We start from the raw sequence: 16065 nt of genomic DNA on the forward strand, positions 1-16065 counted from the left end.
GTCCCCCCCATGTCCCCATCCCACCCACGTCCCCCTGTCCCCCCCGTGTCCCCCTGTCCGCCTGCATCCCCATGTCCCCCCATGTCCCCCGTGTCCCCCGTGTCCCCCCGTGCCCCCCAGCTGTCGGCGGCGCTGCTCTTCGACGCGGTGCACGTGGTGGTGGGGGCGGTGCGGGAGCTGAACCGCAGCCAGGAGATCGGGGGGCGGCCGCTGGCCTGCGCCTCCCCCAGCATCTGGCCCCACGGCACCAGCCTGATGAACTACCTGCGCATGGTGAGGGCACCCCAAAACGGGGGGCCCCGAGACACGGGGGGGGGAGCTGCTGGGGAGCCCCGAACCCCTCCTGGGGAGCCCCGAACCCCTCCTGGGGACCCCGAACTCCTCCTGGGGACTGCAAAAGGTCCTGGGGGACCCCCAAACCCCTCCTGGGGACCCTGAACCCCTCCTGGGGACTGCAAAAGGTCCTGGGGGACCCCCGAACCCCTCCTGGGGACCCCCGAACCCCTCCTGGGGACTGCAAAAGGTCCTGGGGGACCCCCAAACCCCTCCTGGGGACCCTGAACTCCTCCTGGGGAGCCCCGAACCCCTCCTGGGGACCCTGAACTCCTCCTGGGGACTGCAAAAGGTCCTGGGGGACCCCCGAACCCCTCCTGGGGACTCCAAAAGGTCCTGGGGGACCCCCGAACCCCTCCTGGGGACTGCAAAAGGTCCTGGGGGACTCCCGAACCCCTCCTGGGGACTCCCAAACCCCTCCTGGGGACCTCAAACCCCTCCTGGGGACCCTGAACTCCTCCTGGGGACTGCAAAAGGTCCTGGGGGACCCCCGAACCCCTCCTGGGGACCCCGAACTCCTCCTGGGGACTGCAAAAGGTCCTGGGGGACCCCCGAAACCCCTCCTGGGGACCCCGAACCCCTCCTGGGGACTCCGAACCCCTCCCGAGGACTGCAAAAGGTCCTGGGGGACCCCCGAACCCCTCCTGGGGACCCCCAAACCCCTCCTGGGGACTCCAAACCCCTCCTGGGGATCCCCGAACCCCTCCTGGGGACCCTGAACCCCTCCTGGGGACCCCCGAACCCCTCCTGGGGACTCCAAAAACTCCTGGGAGACCCCCAAAACCCTCCTGGGGACTCCAAAAGGTCCTGGGGACTTCAAACCCCTCCTGGGGGGACCCTAAATACTTCTGGGGGACCCCCAAAACCCTCCTGGGGATTCCAAAACCCTCCTGGGGATCCCTAAAACCCTCCTGGGGGGTGCCCAAATAGCCCTGGGGGACCCCCAAAACCCTGCTAGGGGTCCTCAAGGGTGCCTGGAGGAGCCCAAAATGTCCTCCTGGGGGGTTCCCCAAATAGTCCTGGGGGACCCCAAAACCCTCTTGGGAGTCCTGGAATCTCCTGGGGATCCTGAAATATCCCTCAAGGACGTCCTGGGGGTCCTCAGACTACTCCTGGGGTCCCTCAAACCCTCTCAGTCTCCTGGGGGGGGAGAATCCCCAATATATATATTTTTGGGGGGGGGTCCTGAGTCTGTGTCCCCCCCAGGTAGAGTACGACGGGCTGACGGGGCGGGTGGAGTTCAACAGCAAAGGGCAGCGGACGAACTACACCCTCCACGTGCTGGAGAAGGGGCGCGACGGGCACCGGGAGGTGAGCCCCCCCACGCCTGCCCCCCACGCCTGCCCCCCACGCGGCCCCCCCACTCACCCTGCTGCACCCTGCGTGGCAGCCCACCACCCCCCTCCGGTGCTAAAACCCCCCCTCTGCCCCCCATATTGGACCCCCAATGCACCCCCCATATTGGACCCCCACGTTACACCCCCCCAATGCACCCCCACGTTATACCCCCCCATATTGGCCCCCCCCATATTGAACCCCCCGATATTGGCCCCCCAATGCACCCCCCACATTGCACCCCACACTGTGCTTCCCCCCCTCCCCCCCAACATCGTACCCCGATGCTGCACCCCAGGGAGCCCCGTGCCCTCCCCCACCCCGGCGCCGTGCCCCCCACCCCGGCGCCGTGCCCCCCACCCCAGCATCGTGCCCCCCACCCCGGCGCCGTGCCCCCCACCCCGGCGCTGTGCCCCCCAGGTGGGCGTGTGGTACTCCAACCGGACGTTGGCCATGAACGCCACCACCTTGGCCATCAACGCCTCCGACAGCCTGGCCAACAAGACCCTCATCATCACCACCATCCTGGTGAGCGGGGCCTGGGGGGGGTCTCCTGGGTGGTCCCCACGGGGGTCCTGCTGTCTGCCCCGTTGGGGCCCAGCAGACCCCACTGGACTGTCCCTGTTGGGGTTCTGGGGGCCCCCCCAGGGTCTCTGTTTGTGGTCCTATTGGGGGTCTCCATTGGGTCACATCAGGTCCCACTGGGGTGTCCCATTGGGATCTTCATTTGGGGTCTCCTGGAGTTCCCACTGAGGTGTCCCCATTGGGATCTCCATCTCCATCCCCTTGGGATCTCCATCTGGGGTCCCCTTGGGTTCCCATTGGGGTGTCCCCATTGGGATCTCCATCTCCATCCCCTTGGGACTCCATTTGGGGTCCCCTTGGGTTCCCATTGGGGTGTCCCCATTGAGATCTCCATTGCCATCCCCTTGGGATCTCCATTTGGGGTCTCCTGGAGTTCCCACTGAGGTGTCCCCATTGGGATCTCCATTGCAATCCCCTTGGGATCTCCATTTGGGGTCCCCTTGGGTTCCCGTTGGGGTGTCCCCATTGGGATCTCCATTGCCATCCCCTTGGGATCTCCATCTGGGGTCCCCTTGGGTTCTTGTTGGGGTGTCCCCTTGGGATCTCCATTGCCATCCCCTTGGGATCTCCATCTGGGGTCCCCTTGGGTTCCCGTTGGGGTGTCCCCTTGGGATCTCCATTGCCATCTCCTTGGGGTCTCCCTTTGGGGTCCACTTCGAGTCCCACTGGAGCGTCCCCATTGGGATCTCCTTTGGGGTCCCATTGAGACCTCCATTGGGTTCCCATAGGGGCATCTCCGTTGGGTTCCCCCTGGGGTTCTCCATTGCCGTCCAGCCGTCTTCCCCACCCTGACGCCTCCCTGTCGTGTCCCCCCCCCATCCCGCAGGAGAACCCCTACGTGATGCGGGTGGGGGGCGCGGGTGGCCCCGAGCGCTACGAGGGTTTCTGCGTGGACATGCTGCAGGAGCTGGCCGGGCTCCTCAAGTTCCGCTTCCACATCAAGCTGGTGGAGGACGGGCTCTACGGGGCGCCCGAGCCCAACGGCTCCTGGACCGGCATGGTGGGCGAGCTCATCAACCGGGTACGCGGGGCAGCTTGTGGGGGGCGCCGGCGGGCGGGGGGGGGGGCCTGGGGCAACTTATGGGGGGGTTTGGGGTCTCCTGGGACAGGTTATGGGGGAGTTTGGGGTGTCCAAGGGCAGGTAATGGGGGGGTTTGGGGGTATTGGGGTGTCCTGGGGCAGGTTATGGGGGGGGTTGGGGTGTCCAAGGGCAGGTAATGGGGGGTTTTAGTGTATGGGGATGTCCTAGAGCAACTTATGGGGGATTTTTGGGGTGTCATGGGGCAACTTATGGGGGGTTTTGGGGATTGGGGGTGTCCTGGGACAGGTTATGGGGAGGTTTGGGGTGTCCAAGGGCAGGTAATGGGGGGGTTTGGGGGTATTGGGGTGTCCTGGGGCAGGTTATGGGGGCGTTTGGGGTGTCCAAGGGCAGGTAATGGGGGGTTTTGGGGTATGGGGGTGTCCTAGAGCAACTTATGGGGGATTTTTGGGGTGTCATGGGGCAACTTATGGGGAGTTTTGGGGATTGGGGGTGTCCTGGGACAGGTTATGGGGGGGTTTGGGGTGTCCTGGGGCAACCAATGGGGGGTTTTGGGGATATGGGCGTGTCCTGGAGCAGGTTATGGGGGGCTTGGGGTGTCCAAGGGCAGCTTATGGGGGGTTTTGGGGGTATTGGGGTGTCCTGGGGCAGGTTATGGGGGCTTTTGGGGGTATTGGGGTGTCCTGGGGCAGGTTATGGGGGGTGTTGGGGTATAGGGGTGTCCTGGAGCAACTTAGGGGGTGTTTTGGGGTACAGGGATGTCTAAGGGCAGCCTATGGGAGGTTTGGGGGTATTGGGGTGTCCCAGGGCATCCTATGGGTGTTCTGGGGGGGGGTCTGTAACCCTGGGGGGTTATTGGGGTGTCCCGGGGGAGTCGAGGCCACCTGACACCCCCCATCCCGGGGGGGTCCCCCCTTGTCCGTGTCGTCCCCCCCCCCCAGAAAGCCGACCTGGCGGTGGCCGCCTTCACCATCACGGCGGAGCGGGAGAAGGTGATCGACTTCTCCAAGCCCTTCATGACGCTGGGCATCAGCATCCTCTACCGGGTCCACATGGTACGGGGGGGGTCCCGGGGATGGCGGGGGGACCCCAGCGGGGTGTGGGGGGCTGTCGGTGCCACCGCGGGGGTCTCACGCCGTGTCCCCGCAGGGCCGCAAGCCGGGGTATTTCTCCTTCCTAGACCCCTTCTCGCCGGCCGTTTGGCTCTTCATGCTCCTCGCCTACCTGGCCGTCAGCTGCGTCCTCTTCCTGGCCGCGCGGTGAGGGGGGGGGGCGCCCCAAAATACACCCCCCCAGGTGCAGGGGTACCCGAAGAACCAATCCCCAGGGACACCCAAAAATACTCTCCCAAACCCTGGGGGCACCCAAAGAACCAGCCCCCCAAAATACTCCTTCCAAAACCCTTGGGGTACCCCCACCCATAGCCTTTTGGGGGGGCACCCAAAATCCACCCCCACCAGACCCCAGGGGGGCTCCACATTCTCCCTGACCTCATGGGTACCCAAAATCCAGGGTTAGGGGGTGCAGGGAGGTTGTGGGGCACCCTTTGGGGTCACTGATGAGTTTTGGGGGTGCAGGGAGGTCCTGGGGGGCACCCTGTTGGGTCACTGCTGGGATTTGGGGGTGCAGGGAGATTCTGGGGCACCCTGGGGGGGTCACTGCTGGGTTTTGGGGGTGTAGGGAGGTCCTGGATGGTCCCTGCTGGGTTTGGGGGGTGCAGGGTGGTCCTGTGGAGTCACTGCTGGGTTTTGGGGGTGCAGGGAGGCCTTGGGACACCCTGTGGGGTCTCCGGGGCACAGAAGCGGGGTGCAGGCCGGGGGGTGTCCTGACGGGGTGTCCCCCCCCCAGGCTGAGCCCCTACGAGTGGTACAACCCCCACCCCTGCCTGCGGGAGCGGCACAACCTCCTGGAGAACCAGTACACCTTGGGCAACAGCCTCTGGTTCCCCGTGGGGGGCTTCATGCAGCAGGGCTCCGAGATCATGCCCCGTGCCCTCTCCACCCGCTGCGTCAGCGGGGTCTGGTGAGACCCGGGGGGGCCGTCGGGGTGGCCGGGGGGGGGCCGGCCTCGGAGATCCCCCACTGACCCCCCCCCCGGGACTGTTCCTCCAGGTGGGCCTTCACCCTCATCATCATCTCCTCCTACACGGCCAACCTGGCGGCCTTCCTCACCGTGCAGCGGATGGAGGTGCCCATCGAGTCGGCCGATGACTTGGCTGACCAGACCAACATCGAGTACGGCACCATCCACGCCGGCTCCACCATGACCTTCTTCCAGGTGAGGTCCTGGTGCTGGGGGAGGCTCTGGGAGGGACAGGAGCACGTGGGGCACGGTGCATCCATCAGTCCTGCTGCCCACGCCCAGTCTGGCTCAACCCAACCCAACCCAACCCAACCCAACCTGGCTCAACCCAACCCAACCCAGATCAACCCAGCCAAGCCAATCTGGATCAACCCAACCCAACCCAACCTGGCTCAACCCAACCCAACCCAACCTGGGTCAACCCAACCCAACCCAACCTGGCTCAACCCAACCCAACCCAACCCAACCTGGGACAATCCAACCCAATCCAATCCAGATCAACCCAACCCAACCCAACCTGGGTCAACCCAACCCAACCCAACCTGGGTCAACCCAACCCAACCCAACCTGGCTCAACCCAACCCAACCCAACCCAACCTGGGACAATCCAACCCAATCCAATCCAGATCAACCCAACCCAACCCAACCTGGGTCAACCCAACCCAACCCAACCTGGGTCAACCCAACCCAACCCAACCCGCGTCAATCCAACCCAACCCAATCCAGATCAACCCAACCAAGCCAAGCCAAGCCAACCCAACAGAGCAAACCACCAACCCACCCCAGCGCAGCCCAACCCAACTCAACGCAGGCCAACTGGACCCAGTCCCCGCCAGCCCCCCCATGCCCGTCTCCCCCCCCCCCCAGAACTCGCGGTACCAGACCTACCAGCGGATGTGGAACTACATGCAGTCGAAGCAGCCCAGCGTCTTCGTCAAGAGCACGGAGGAGGGCATCGCCCGCGTCTTGAACTCCAAGTACGCCTTCCTGCTGGAGTCCACCATGAACGAGTACCACCGCCGGCACAACTGCAACCTCACCCAGATCGGGGGGCTGCTGGACACCAAGGGCTACGGCATCGGCATGCCTCTGGGTACGGGGGGAGGCCGGGGCGGGTTTGGGGGGCAGCGAGGAGGCGGCCGGACCCCCAAAGCTGGTGGAACCCCATCTCCTGTCCCCCTCCAGGCTCGCCCTTTCGGGACGAGATCACCTTGGCCATCCTGCAGCTGCAGGAGAACAACCGGCTGGAAATCCTCAAGAGAAAATGGTGGGAAGGGGGCCACTGCCCCAAGGAGGAGGACCACCGAGCCAAGGGTGGGCAGCCACCCCTCGGGGGGACCCAGGCGTCCGGGGAGGCGGGGGGGACACCCTCTGACACCCCCCCCCATGTGTCCCCTCCAGGGTTGGGCATGGAGAACATCGGGGGCATCTTCGTGGTCCTCGTCTGCGGCCTCATCGTCGCCATCTTCGTGGCCGTCATGGAGTTCGTCTGGTCCACGCGGCGCTCGGCCGAGACCGAGGAGGTTGGGGGGGAACCCCGGCGTCCGGGAAGGGGGGGGACACTGGGGGGGGCTGGGTTGGGTGGAGGGGAGAGAACCCCGGTGTTGGATGGGGGGGCCTGGAGGGGACCTGGGGGGGGCGCGGAGGGGACCTTGGGGGGACGCAGAGGGCACCTGGGGGGGGCGCAGAGGGGATGGGGGGACACAGAGGGGACGTGGGGGGGACCTGGGGGGGCACGGAGGGGACCTGGGCGTGGGACAGAGGGGATGGGGGGGCACAGAGGGGACCTGAGGGGGACCTGGGGGGGCGCGCAGAGGGGATGGGGGGGGACCTGGGGGGGCCCGGAGGGGATGGGGGGGCACAGAGGGGACCTGGGGGGATACGGAGGGGATGGGGGGGCCCAGAGGACGCCTGGGGGGGGCCCAGAGGGGACCCAGAGGGGGCACAGAGGGGACCCAGGCATCCGGTGTTGGATGGGCTGGGCTGGGGGGGTCGCAGAGGGGCTGGGGGGGTGCAGAGGGTCTGGGGGGGTGCAGAGGGGCTGGGGGGGTGCAGAGGGTGTCCGGCTGATGCCCCCCCCCCCCCAGATCTCGCTGTGCACGGAGATGCTGCGGGAGCTTCGGCACGCCGTCTCCTGCCGCAAGCCGGCGCGCGCCCGCCGACGCCGGAGACCCCCGAACCGGGGTGGGGGGGTGCCGGGGGGGGGGGGGCGGCGGCCCCTCCCTGCGGGAGATGCGCTTCAGCAACGGCAAACTCTACTCGGGGACCCCCGAGGCGGGGGGGGGGACGGGGGGACCCCCCCCCTGCACCCACGTCCGCGTCTGCCCCGAGTGTCGCCGCATCCAGGCGCTGCGGGCGGCCCCCCCGCCCCCCCGAGGGGGACCCCCCCCGCCGCCCCCCCCCGAGGGGGGGCCCCGCCAACAGGAGTGACACCCCCCCCCTCCTTGTACGCCGTGCGTATGCCAGGACTTGGGGGGGCTCCAGGACCGACCCCCCCCAATAAAAGCCCCCCCCGTCCTCCGGACTCAGCACCCCCCACCCCACTGTAACACCCCCCCCCCCCAAAAAAAACTGCGCTGTGCCTTCCCGGGGGGGGATGCTGCCCCCCCCACCCTGCCAGGGGGATGGGACCCCCATGCCGTGCCTGGAAGGATTTGGGGGACACCCCCCCCCCAACACTGCCGGGGGGGGGCGCAGAGGATGGACACCCCCCCCCCCCACGCACGGACCAGCCGCGGGGGGGGCCACGGACACATTGGGGGATGGGGGGCTCGGGGGGGGGCCGGCCCCGGGGGGGGGGGGGCGCGGGGTGTCGTTGTTATTATTATTATTAATTTTTCCTTTTTTTTTTTTTTTTGGGTTGTTTTTTCCCCTTTTTCTTGGGTTTTGGGGTGGGTTTGGGGTTTTTTTGGTTTTTCCTTCCTCTTTTCGCGGGGTGACGTCACCACCGCCCCCCCCCCCCAATAAAACCCAGCCGGACTTTTACGGGAGAGGCGCCCGATCGTCTGCGACCACCCCCCCCCCAGCCCCCCCCCCCCCCCAGCGTCCCCCAATTCCCACCACCCCCCCGCCATTCCCCCAGGAAAACGCGGCGGCTCCACCGCCAGGGGGCGCGCGGCGCTCGGGGATGCAAATGAGATGCAAATGAGATGCAAACGAGCGGCAGGTTCAAAGGGATGCAGATAAGGCCCCGGCGGGGGGCGGGGAGCGCCCCCCCCACACACCCCGGCCCGGGACCTCGCAAGGTCACCCCCCCCCCCCCTTTTTGGTCCAGGAGCCGCTGCCGGTCGATGGTTGCCACGGCAACCAGACATGACGTCACCGGGGACACCGGCGGCATGGGGATGCTTTGGAGGGGGAACCCCCCCACCCCCCCCGGGGACACCCCCCCCATCCCGGGGGGGGGTCGGGCAGCAGCGTTGGGGGGGTCCCCCCATCCCCACAGGGCCCCCCCCTCATCCCGAGGGGGTGTTTTGGGGGGGGTTCCCCTATTCGGGGGGGTTCCTAATTTGGGGGGGTCCCCCTAATTTGGGGAGGGGTCCCCAGTGCTGGGGAGGGGTCCCGGTTCTCCCCCCCCACCGTGTCGTACCTCAAGGTCACCTCAAGGACATGGGGGGGGTCGCGGGGGGGGCGGGGGGCAGCGCGGAGGCGCTGGGGGGGGGCCGGTCCCCCCCTCGGCTCCCGGCTCCCCGTTGCCAAGGACCCCCGTTGCCAAGGACCCCCGTTGCCATGGCGACCCCGTTGCCCGGCAGCCGCGTTGCCCTGGCGACGGGCGCGGGGATGCTGCGGCGGGGCGGGGGGGGGGCCGAGCTCGTTAGCGAGAGCGCTAATTACTTTGGGGGGGGGTTGATGGGGGGGACTCGGGGGGCTCCCCAGCACGTGTTGGGGGGGCGGGCCCGGTTTGGGGGGGCACTGCGGGGGGGGCTGCATCGCATCAGGGGGGGCCCGGTTTGGGGGGCCACTGCGGGGGGGGGCATGGTGCATTGGGGGTGCCCGGGGGGGGCCTATTTTGGGGGGGGAGGATTGGGGCCGCATTGCAGGGTGGGGGGTCGCATTGGGGGCACATTTTTGGGGAGGTGACATTGGGGGGGGCTGGGGGGGCCCATTGGGGTGCATTGCGGAGGGGTGCACTGCGGGGGGGGGTTATATTGGGGGGGTACATTGGGGGTGCAGTGCGGGGGGGGTGCAATGGGGGGGTTAAATTAGGGGTGCATTGGGGGGGATAAATTGGGGGCGCATTGTGGGGGGGGGCTGCATTGCGGGGGGGGGTATATTGAAGGCCCATTGCGGGGGGGATTTGCCATGGGGGGGTGCGTTGCGGGGGGGTATATTGGGAGGGGTAAATTGGGGCAGTTTAAATTGGGGGGTTCAATTGGGGGGGTAAATTGAGGGGGTAAATCGGGGGGGTAAATCGGGGGTGCACTGCGGGGGGCGCATTGCAGAGGGGTTCTATTGGGGGGGCTGCATTGCAGGGGGGGGTACATCGGAGGCCCACGGCGGGGGGGGGTGTGCACCGGGGGGTGCAATGGCGGGGGGGGGGTCGCACTGCAGGGGCACCTCGGGTCCCCCTGCATTGGGGGGGGCCGCACTTGGGGGCGCCGCTCCCCGCGGCTGCAGCACCCCCCCGTCTCTCCCCCCCCCCGCCGGATCCGCAGTAAAAGGGGCGTGGCCACGGGCGGGGGGGGGTGGCGGGGGGGGTCCCCCTCGCGCGCTGATTGGCCGCTCCCCGCCCCCCCCCCCAGCCCAGACGGCGGCGGCCCCGCGCCCCCGCCCCAGTCCCGGGCTCGCCGCAGCCGGGGCCGCTCCGCTCCGCTCCGCTCCGCCGCTCCGGACCCCCCCCCGAACCCCCCCCCCCCATCCCTGGTCCCGGCTCCCCGCTCCGCCCGGCCCGGCCCGGCCGCACCCGCCGCCGCCATGGGGGTACGTACGGCCCGGGGTGGGGGGGGGGGGAAGGGAGAGAGACCCCCCCGGGGTGTGCGAGGGATGGGCGAGGGGAGGATGGGGCGTGCAAGGGGCTGGGAGGGGTGTGCAAGGTGCTGAGGGGGTGTGCAAGGTGTTGACAGGGTGTGCAAGAGGCTGGGAGGGGTGTGCAAGGTGCTGAGGGGGTGTGCAAGGTGCTGACAGGGTGTGCAAGAGGCTGGGAGGGGTGTGCAAGGTGCTGAGGGGGTGTGCAAGGTGCTGACGGGGTGTGCAAGGTGCTAAGGGGGTGTGCGAGGGGCTGGGAGGGGTGTGCAAGGGACGGGCGAGGTGCTAGGTGGGCGTGCAAGGTGCTAACGAGGTGCTGGGAGGGGCGTGCAAGGTGCTAGGAGGGGTGGGCGAGGGGCAGCTGGGTGTGCAAGGCGCTAATGAGGCGTGCGAGGGGCTGGGAGGGGCGTGCAAGGGATGGGTGAGGCGCAGGTGGGGCGTGCAAGGGGCGCAGGGCGCTGGGAGGGGTGTGCAAGGGATGGGCGAGGTGCTGGGAGGGGCGTGCAAGGCGCTAGTGAAGCATGCAAGGTGCCGGGAGGGGTGTGCAAGGGGTGTGCAGGGTGCTAGGAGGGGTGTGCAAGGGGTGCAGGGTACTGGGAGGGGTGTGCAAGGGATGGGTGAGGTGCAGATGGGGCGTGCAAGGTGCCGGGAGAGGCGTGCAAGGGGTGTGCAGGGTGCTAGGAGGGGTGTGCAAGGGGTGCAAGGTGCCGGGAGAGGCGTGCAAGGGGCGTGCAAGGTGCTAGCAAGGCGTGCAAGGGGCGTGCAAGGTGTGGACGGGGTGTGCAAGGGGCGTGCAAGGTGCAGATGGGGCGTGCAAGGGGCGTGCAAGGGGCGCCGGCTGGGTGTGCAGAGCCAGCACCCAGCGTTGCACGGCGCCGTCCGGGCGTGCAAGGGCCCCGTGCGAGGGGACGCGCGTGTGACGCGCGGCTCTTGCGTAACGTGGGGCCACACACACGCGTGTGTCGTCGTCATCCCCCCCCTCCACACACCCACGAGTGTGTCCCCGATCCCTGTGACACCCCCCTGTCCCCGCGAGCGTGGCCCTGCCCGGTGTCACGAGTGTCCCCGTGTCCTTGTCCCCGTGCCAGCGAGCGTGGCCCTGGCCCTGAGCGTGTCCCTGTGCACGCCCCGACGTCCCCGTGTCCCCGTCCCTCTGCGCGCCCCGGTGTCCCCGTGCAAGCCACGATGTCCCCGTGCACGTCCGTGTGTCCTCGTGCACGCCCCGATGTCCCCGTCCCCGTGCACACCCCGATGTCACCAGTGTCCCCATGTCCATGTCCCCATGCACGCCCCGATGTCCCCGTGCACGTCCCCGTGTCCTGGTCCCTGCGCACGTCCCCCTGTCCTCGTGCACGTCCCCGTGCAAACCCCAGTGTCCCTGTGCACGTCCCCATGCGTGTCCCCATTTCCTCGTGCGTGTCCCCACCCGAGTCCCCATGCTCGTCCCCGTGCATGTCCCCGTGTCCCCGTGCACGTCCCCGTGTCCCCAGCCGTGTCCCCGTGCTCATCCCCAGCCGTGTCCCCGTGCTCGTCCCCGTGTCCCCGTGCACGTCCCCGTGTCCCCACCCGTGTCCCTGTGCTCGTCCCCACCCGTGTCCCCGTGCTCGTCCCCGTGTTCGTCCCCGTGTCCCCGTGTTCGTCCCCGTGTCCCCGTGCACGTCCCCGTGTCCCCACCCGTGTCCCTGTGCTCGTCCCCACCCGTGTCCCCGTGTCCCCAGCCGTGTCCCCGTGCTCGTCCCCGTGTCCCCACCCATGTCCTCGTGTCCCCAGCCGTGTCCCCGTGCTCGTCCCCGTGTCCCCACCCGTGTCCTCGTGCACGTCCCCGTGTCCCCGTGCCCGCGCTCCTCCGCAGTGCGTGCGCCCCCCCCCAATAACCTTCCTCTCTCCTTCCCCCCCCCCCCCCCCCCCCAGGCTGCACCCCGGGGGGGAGGGGGGCTGCACCCAGCAGGGGCAGCAGCTGCCCACCTGCTAATTAGGACGCTAATTAACAAGGGGATGCAGCTGGTCCCAGCATTAATAGTGCAAAATCAGTGCCGGGGGGGGGGGGGGGGGGGCAATCAAATGGTGCCCCCTCCCCGGGGGAAAAGGGATTCCTAAGGGAAAGGGGGGTCCCCCAAAGAAATCCCCCCCCCCCCGCAAGAAAATAGAGACCCCCCAAAAAATAGGGTTACCCCTGGAAATGGGGATCCCCCTGGAAATAGGGACCCCCCCCTAGAAATGGGGACCTCTGCATGGAAATGCCTCCCCCCGCCAGGAAATGGCCCCCCCCAGCTCCCGGGGGGGGGGTATTGCAGGGGGGACCCCAATTTTTACCCCCCCATCGAACTGTGGGGGGTCTCCAGGTGGAGCATCCCCCGCAAGATGACAGGGACACACTGGGGGGGTCCCTGTGTGTGTCCCCCCCCCCGTCTCCTGCAGTAGCTCGGGGTCACCCTGACCCAGCTGGGGGGGGGAGGATGGGGGATGGGCCCCCCCCCGCTGCGCTGCGGCGTGGGAGACTGCAGCGTTGGCCGGGTGCCAGCCCCCCCCCCCCGGAACCCTTGGGTGGGGATATGGGGGGACACACAAAAAAGGACCCCCCCCCCCAGCACCCCCCCATAAAGCAACAGCCCCCCCCCCGCCAAAACCTGCCCCCATCTTGGGGTGCGTCCGCCCCCCCCCCCCCCCCCCGCAGTGATGTGCAGAGCAGGACTTGCCCCGCCCCCCGCCAAACCTGCCCCCCCCCCCCCCCCCCCGACTTGGGGTAACCCCCAGAATGAGGGTCCCGGCCAAAAAGGGGGGGGGTAGGGGGTCCCCGGACACCTGGGTCCCCTCACGATGACCCCCCCCAATTGGGGGGGGCACCCCCAGATCCCAGGTAAGTATATATACCCACCCCCCCAATTTCCCAGGCCTCCTGGGAGCCCCTATAGGGGAGACCCTATAGAGGACACCCCCCCACCCCCCCGCCAGGCATGGGGGGGCCCCTCCCCCCCCGGCCGCCCCTCCCCCCGCGGTCAAGGCCGGATTAACGAGGGAGCAGATGGCGGGGGGGGGGGGGGGGGGCACCTACTTCCCCCCCCGTGTCCTTGTGCCGAGTGGGGGGGGCTGCTGTGCTGCAAAGAGGGGGGGGGAGGTGTCGTGATGCAGGGATTTGGGGGGGCCCTGGGGGCTGGGGCAGGATTTGGGGGGTCCCGGGGGTTGGGGGTGGCCTGATGCAGGATTTGGGGGGCTCAGTGGGTCCTTAGTGGCTGGGGGGGGGAGCTGGTGCAGGATTTGGGGGGGTCCTAGGGGACTGTAAGGTGCCGTGGTGCAGGATTTGGGGGGGCTGTGTGGCAGAAATTGGGGGGCTCAGGGGGTTTGGGGTCTCTGGGCAATGGGGTGCCCGGTGGGGGGGTTTGGGGGGTCCCTGGGTGATGGGCAGTGCAGGACCGGGGGGGTTTGGGGGGGCTGTGGGGTCCCAGGGACCTTGCAAGCTCCTGGGGGTCCGTGCTGCAGGTTTGGGGGGGCTGTGGGGGTGCAGGATCCAATGCAATAGGATCCCAGGGACTTGGGGGTCCGTGCTGCAGGACCGGGGGGGTTTTGGGGTGCTGTGGGGTGCAGGACCCATGCTATGGGTCCCAAGGGCCATGCACGCTCCTGGGGGGCTGTGCTGCAGGTTTTGGGGTGCTGTGGGGGTTCAGGACCTCTGCTATGGGATCCCAGGCTCCTGGGGGGGTCTGTGCTGCAGGACCAGGGAGGTTTGGGGGGGCTGCGGGGTCCCAGAGACCTTGCAAGCACATGGGGGTCCGTGCTGCAGGTTTTGGGGGTTTTGGGGTGCTGTGGGGGTGCAGGATGCCCGCTATGGGATCCCAGGCTCTTGGGGGTCCATGCTGCAGGTTTTGGGGGGCTATGGGGGTGCAGAGTCCATGCAATGGGATCCCAGGGACTTGGGGGTCTGTGCTGCAGGATTGGGGGGTTTTGGGGTGCTGTGGAGTTGCAGGACCCATGGAATAGGGTCCCAGGCTCCTGAGGGGTCCGTGCTGCAGGTTTTGGGGGGCTGTGGGGGTGCAGAACCCCTGCTATGGAATCCCAGGGTCTTGGGGGTCCATGCTGCAGGTTTTGGGGGGCTATGGGGGTGCAGAATGCCTGCTATGGGATCCCAGGCTCTTGGGGGTCCATGCTGCAGGTTTTGGGGGCTGTGGGTGCAGGACTCCTGCAATGGGCTCCCAGGCTCCTGGGGGGGTCTGTGCTGCAGGTTTTGGGGGGGCTGTGGGGGACCCACTGCAATGGGATCCCAGGGCCTCGGGGGTCCGTGCTGCAGGAGCCGGGTGGGTTTTGGGGGTACGGCGGATCACGGGGCCCACGGAGGGGGGTGCGGGCCCCCCAGCGTAAACCCCCCCCCCCAGTACGGCGGCTCCGACAGCTACCGCGTGGCCACCACGCAGGACAAGGGGGGCGAGAAGGAGTCGCCCAAGAAGGGGAAGAGCAAGACCCGGGACCTGGACGACCTCAAGAAGGAGGTGGCCATGGTGAGTGGGGGGCTTTGGGGGGGCTAGGGGCCGCTTGGGGGGGCTGGGGGCGGTTTGAGGTGCACTATAGGGCAATTTGGGGGGGCTGGAGGGGCTGGGGGGTGGGATACAGGCAGTTTGGGGGGGCTAGGGGCAGTTTGGGGGGGCTAGAGGCAGCTTGAGGTGCACTATAGGGCAATTGAGGTGCACTATAGGGCAATTTGGGGGGGCTGGGGGCGGGATACAGCAGCTTGGGGGGGCTAGGGGCAGTTTGGGGGGGCTAGAGGCAGCTTGAGGTGCACTATAGGGCAATTTGTGGGGCTGGAGGGGCTGGGGGGCAGGATACAGCAGCTTGGGGGGCTACAGGCAGTTTGAGGTGCACTATAGGACAATTTGGGGGGCTGGAGGGGCTGGGGGGTGGGATACAGGCAGTTTGGGGGGGCTAGGGACGGGCTAGGGACAGTTTGAGGGGGCTGGGTCAATTTAGGGTGCATGATGGGGGGCTGGGGGGGGTAGGAGTGCACTCTAGGGGCAGTTTGGGGGGGCTGGGGCAGCTTGAGGTGCACCATAGGGCAATTTTGGGGGAGCTGGGGGGCGGGATACAGCAGCTTGGGGGGGCTAGGGGCAGTTTGGGGGGCTAGAGGCAGCTTGAGGTGCACTATAGGGCAATTTGTGGGGGCTGGAGGGGCTGGGGGGCGGGATACAGGCAGCTTGGGGGGGCTACAGGCAGTTTGAGGTGCACTATAGGACAATTTGGGGGGCTGGGGGTGGGATACAGGCAGTTTGGGGGGGCTAGGGACAGTTTGAGGGGGCTGGGGCAATTTGGGGTGCATGATGGGGGGCTGGGGGGGTGGGGAGTGCACTCTAGGGGCAGTTTGGGGGGGCTGGGGCAGCTTGAGGTGCACCATAGGGCAATTTGGGGGACGGGGGTTACAGGCAGTTTGGGGGGGCTAGGGACAGTTTGGGGGGGCTAGAGGCAGTTTGAGGTGCACTATAGGGCAATTTGTGGGGGCTGGAGGGGCTGGGGAGCAGGATACAGCAGCTTGGGGGGCTAGGGGTAGTTTGGGGGGGCTAGAGGCAGCTTGAGGTGCACTATAAGGGCAATTTGGGGGGGCTGAGGGGCAGGATGCAGGCAGTTTGGGGGACTAGGGACAGTTTGAGGGGGCTGGGCCAATTTGGGGTGCATGATGGGGGGCTTTGGGGGGGCTGGGGGGTGGGAATGCACTCTAGGGGCAGTTTGGGGGGCTGGGGCAGCTT

At 67.8% G+C, this 16065-nt stretch overlaps 2 protein-coding genes across 2 annotated transcripts in view; one reads left to right on the forward strand and one right to left on the reverse strand.

The window, feature by feature from the left end:
- Positions 1 to 16065, reverse strand: part of RPS19 (ribosomal protein S19) — a 127458-nt gene that overhangs the window by 60477 nt on the left and 50916 nt on the right.
- Positions 1 to 16065, forward strand: part of ATP1A3 (ATPase Na+/K+ transporting subunit alpha 3) — a 36390-nt gene that overhangs the window by 3643 nt on the left and 16682 nt on the right. The window contains 13 exon segments of the mRNA XM_075134969.1: positions 121 to 273; positions 1540 to 1644; positions 2089 to 2196; positions 3080 to 3274; positions 4234 to 4347; positions 4442 to 4551; positions 5141 to 5314; positions 5404 to 5569; positions 6242 to 6467; positions 6560 to 6688; positions 6776 to 6897; positions 7462 to 7566; positions 14707 to 14829. Coding sequence (XP_074991070.1) covers positions 121 to 273; positions 1540 to 1644; positions 2089 to 2196; positions 3080 to 3274; positions 4234 to 4347; positions 4442 to 4551; positions 5141 to 5314; positions 5404 to 5569; positions 6242 to 6467; positions 6560 to 6688; positions 6776 to 6897; positions 7462 to 7566; positions 14707 to 14829 — 1830 coding nt within the window.

This window comes from Calonectris borealis, chromosome 35 (genome assembly GCF_964195595.1).
Source record: "Calonectris borealis chromosome 35, bCalBor7.hap1.2, whole genome shotgun sequence".
Lineage (NCBI taxonomy): Eukaryota > Metazoa > Chordata > Aves > Procellariiformes > Procellariidae > Calonectris > Calonectris borealis.